We start from the raw sequence: 2673 nt of genomic DNA on the forward strand, positions 1-2673 counted from the left end.
CCAGTGGCGGTTCCAGCGTTCACACCCTCCACACGCAGGAGGAGCATGTGCGGCAGCAGCACCACTGCTCCGCCGACCCTGTCACATCCTGAGGGAAACTGTTCTCAACAGCAGTGACCCCCTTTATCAGCTCCTAGAGCATCACCCTCCATTTCCCCCAGAGCGACTGCCGCCCGCATTCAGGGCGAGCCAGATTTTCAAGAGCGTCATGAAACGTTCAGTGAGAACTAAGTGACACTCGCTGCAGTGTCATCGCCTCTCTCCCTCAGTTCTGAGCTTCCTGAATCAAAATACATCACGTGTCTGTTCAAGAAGAAATGATTTTATTGTTTCCATCTGACAGGCTTCACTGTGAATGACCAGGACAGCTTGCTAGACAGCCTCTCTCATGATTTTGGTGAGTTTCTGGATCTTCGACTTTGTTGACATGTCCACGTACTTCTCCCCAATATTGACTATCATGCCACCAAGGATGGACGGATCAGTCTACAGAAGAAACATCGAACGGCAACTCTATTAGCAAAAATACCTTAGTCTAGCACACAATGTTTACGCTAGTAAAAAAAGAAAAAAGCTTTTAAACAGAGATTTTTTAAGACAACGCTGTACAGCTGCTGTATTGCAAAGTTAAGGTTCCAGCAATTAAAGCATCATCAGGTCCACAGGAAAGCACAGAACTATGTAATAAAGCAACTGGATTCAGTAATTTTTTTCCCCAAGACTGGAGAGACAGAAGCCCAGCTTAACACAAACTTGACGACACTTATTCACAAATCAAAAATCCAGACCTTGGTCTCCAGCTTCAGGACCTCTCCCTTCGCCAAGAATCCATTCAGAGCACTTTTTAGCTCAGTAAGGCTGGCATCATCCAAGGGCTAAAAAAAATGAACAGAAAACAAGCGAAAAAAAGACGACTTGACAATATTCAAATGATATAATGAGAACGAGATTTCCTATTCAGACTTTTCTGAAGCCGGACACTTCCACCAGCAGGGCAGACGAAGCAGCCTTCTTGGACAGGAATGACCAAACGGCAGCGGAGAAGCAGCAGGCACTGTGCCCCCTCCCAATTTCACATACTCCAGCAACGGTTTGATTCTGACATCTTCAGATGGCAAGCGTCGGGAATCCATACTTCCCAGAGTAAGGGCTTGATGGAAAACCTTGAGTCTGCCTCACAGCACTGTTCAGGCTCTACAAGGAAAGGTTAATTCTGCCAATTCTAGCAGTTACGATCATCAGCTTGAGAAGACAGATGGTTACAGGTAAAGCACTGGGCACCGACTGAGGACACCGGCCTCGAGCTCCCAGCCCTGCTGCGGGCTTGCAGAACGCTCCTGGCTAATTACACCTCTCTCCGTCGCCACAGAAGAACTCTGCATCCCGGTGGGAGAGACACCATCAGTTTGCCCTTGCTACCCCTACAAGGTGCTCGAATACCATCGAGATAGAAACCAAAGGGATTTCACCAAAGAGCAGCGGCTCTGTGTTCCTGGCAATTTCTATTTAATAGCTCACAGTTTGAGAGCCAGCGGACTGGTTTTTATCATCCACTGGGTTCACATGCAGGAAGGAAAGACGTTACCTGTTAAGCTGAAATGGGAGGAACAGGTTCTATTTCTGACCAGTAACTGCTAGACATCAAAAAAGTATTTGCAGAAAGACTTTCAGCTTGGCAGAGGTGAGATATTTCCTCACTGCTCATATAACAAGTACTTAAACTACAGAGAGCAAAATTAAGCTAAAGAAGTTTGGCTTTCACACCCCTCCCTACCTGTTAAGCTTGGTCTAGAAGTTCCTAACTCACCTGTGCAGTGGTGACTGTGCACAGCACTTCTCCTCGGTAGGCGCTCATGATCTTCCCAAACGCAGAAACAATGTCTGGTGTGTAACGCAAGCGACCGTTTTCAGCGAGCAAATCTGGCAGAGTCAGATACGTTGAAAGGGTTTAGAGCTCCCATTACAGACAGTTTTGGTTAGCTAACATTAAAAACAAGTAACCTGGGATGTTTTTCTGAAGTCAAACGGTTACTCACTCATCAGGTTGACAGTAATAGGGGACATCTTCTCTTTTGCCAAGGCATCGTTCACGGCTTTTTGTTTAATTATGCTCTTGGTGTGAGGGTTCATAACAACACTGGCTAGCTTGGGGTCCTTCAAGAGAGTCTAAGAGGATACACAAACAACGTGATAAAGGCAGGAGTTTTCCAGGCATTACAAGGCCTAACTGGACTACCCAAAGCAGGCCACATGGGCACTCCTTGAACGACAACGAAGAGCTCTGAAGCTGACGGGAAGAGCAATGGCAGCTCCAGGCACAGCTCATTTACACCATGTTTCTTTCAGAGGTGACGCCTCTCCCGTACCACTCCCACGCAGCCTGACACCGTGGGCACAGTGCAGACCGCACACATGCTGTCAGTGGGACTCGCAGGGTCGGCAAGAGCTGAGCCCACCTCCCTCCTAACAAGAGGCAGCAGGCAAGGCCCGCTGCTCCCAAAGCCCTGCGCCAGCCCAGGTGAGCGCCGGCTACACGACACCTTACCGACACCCGGCTCAGCTCCTTCTCAACCTGGTCCAGCTTCTTCTGCTTGGTGGCGGCGGAGTACAGCGCGGTGGCGTAGCGCCCCTCCAGCCCGTACACCTGGATGGGGGGCTGGGGGCGAGAGAGAG

General features: G+C 49.2%; 1 protein-coding gene across 1 annotated transcript; it reads right to left on the reverse strand.

Annotated features, from left to right (window-relative positions):
- Positions 1-310: 310 nt before the first annotated feature.
- ATP5O (ATP synthase, H+ transporting, mitochondrial F1 complex, O subunit) lies at positions 311-2668 on the reverse strand (the record flags this gene model as incomplete). Its single annotated transcript, XM_010134895.1, has 5 exons — positions 311-486; positions 789-875; positions 1808-1920; positions 2037-2166; positions 2546-2668. Coding segments are annotated over 5 exons (567 nt in total), but the record flags the coding sequence as incomplete, so codon positions are not given.
- Between the last annotated feature and the right edge of the window lie 5 nt (positions 2669-2673).

This window comes from Buceros rhinoceros, unplaced genomic scaffold (genome assembly GCF_000710305.1).
Source record: "Buceros rhinoceros silvestris isolate BGI_N320 unplaced genomic scaffold, ASM71030v1 scaffold1334, whole genome shotgun sequence".
Taxonomy (NCBI): Eukaryota; Metazoa; Chordata; class Aves; order Bucerotiformes; family Bucerotidae; genus Buceros; species Buceros rhinoceros.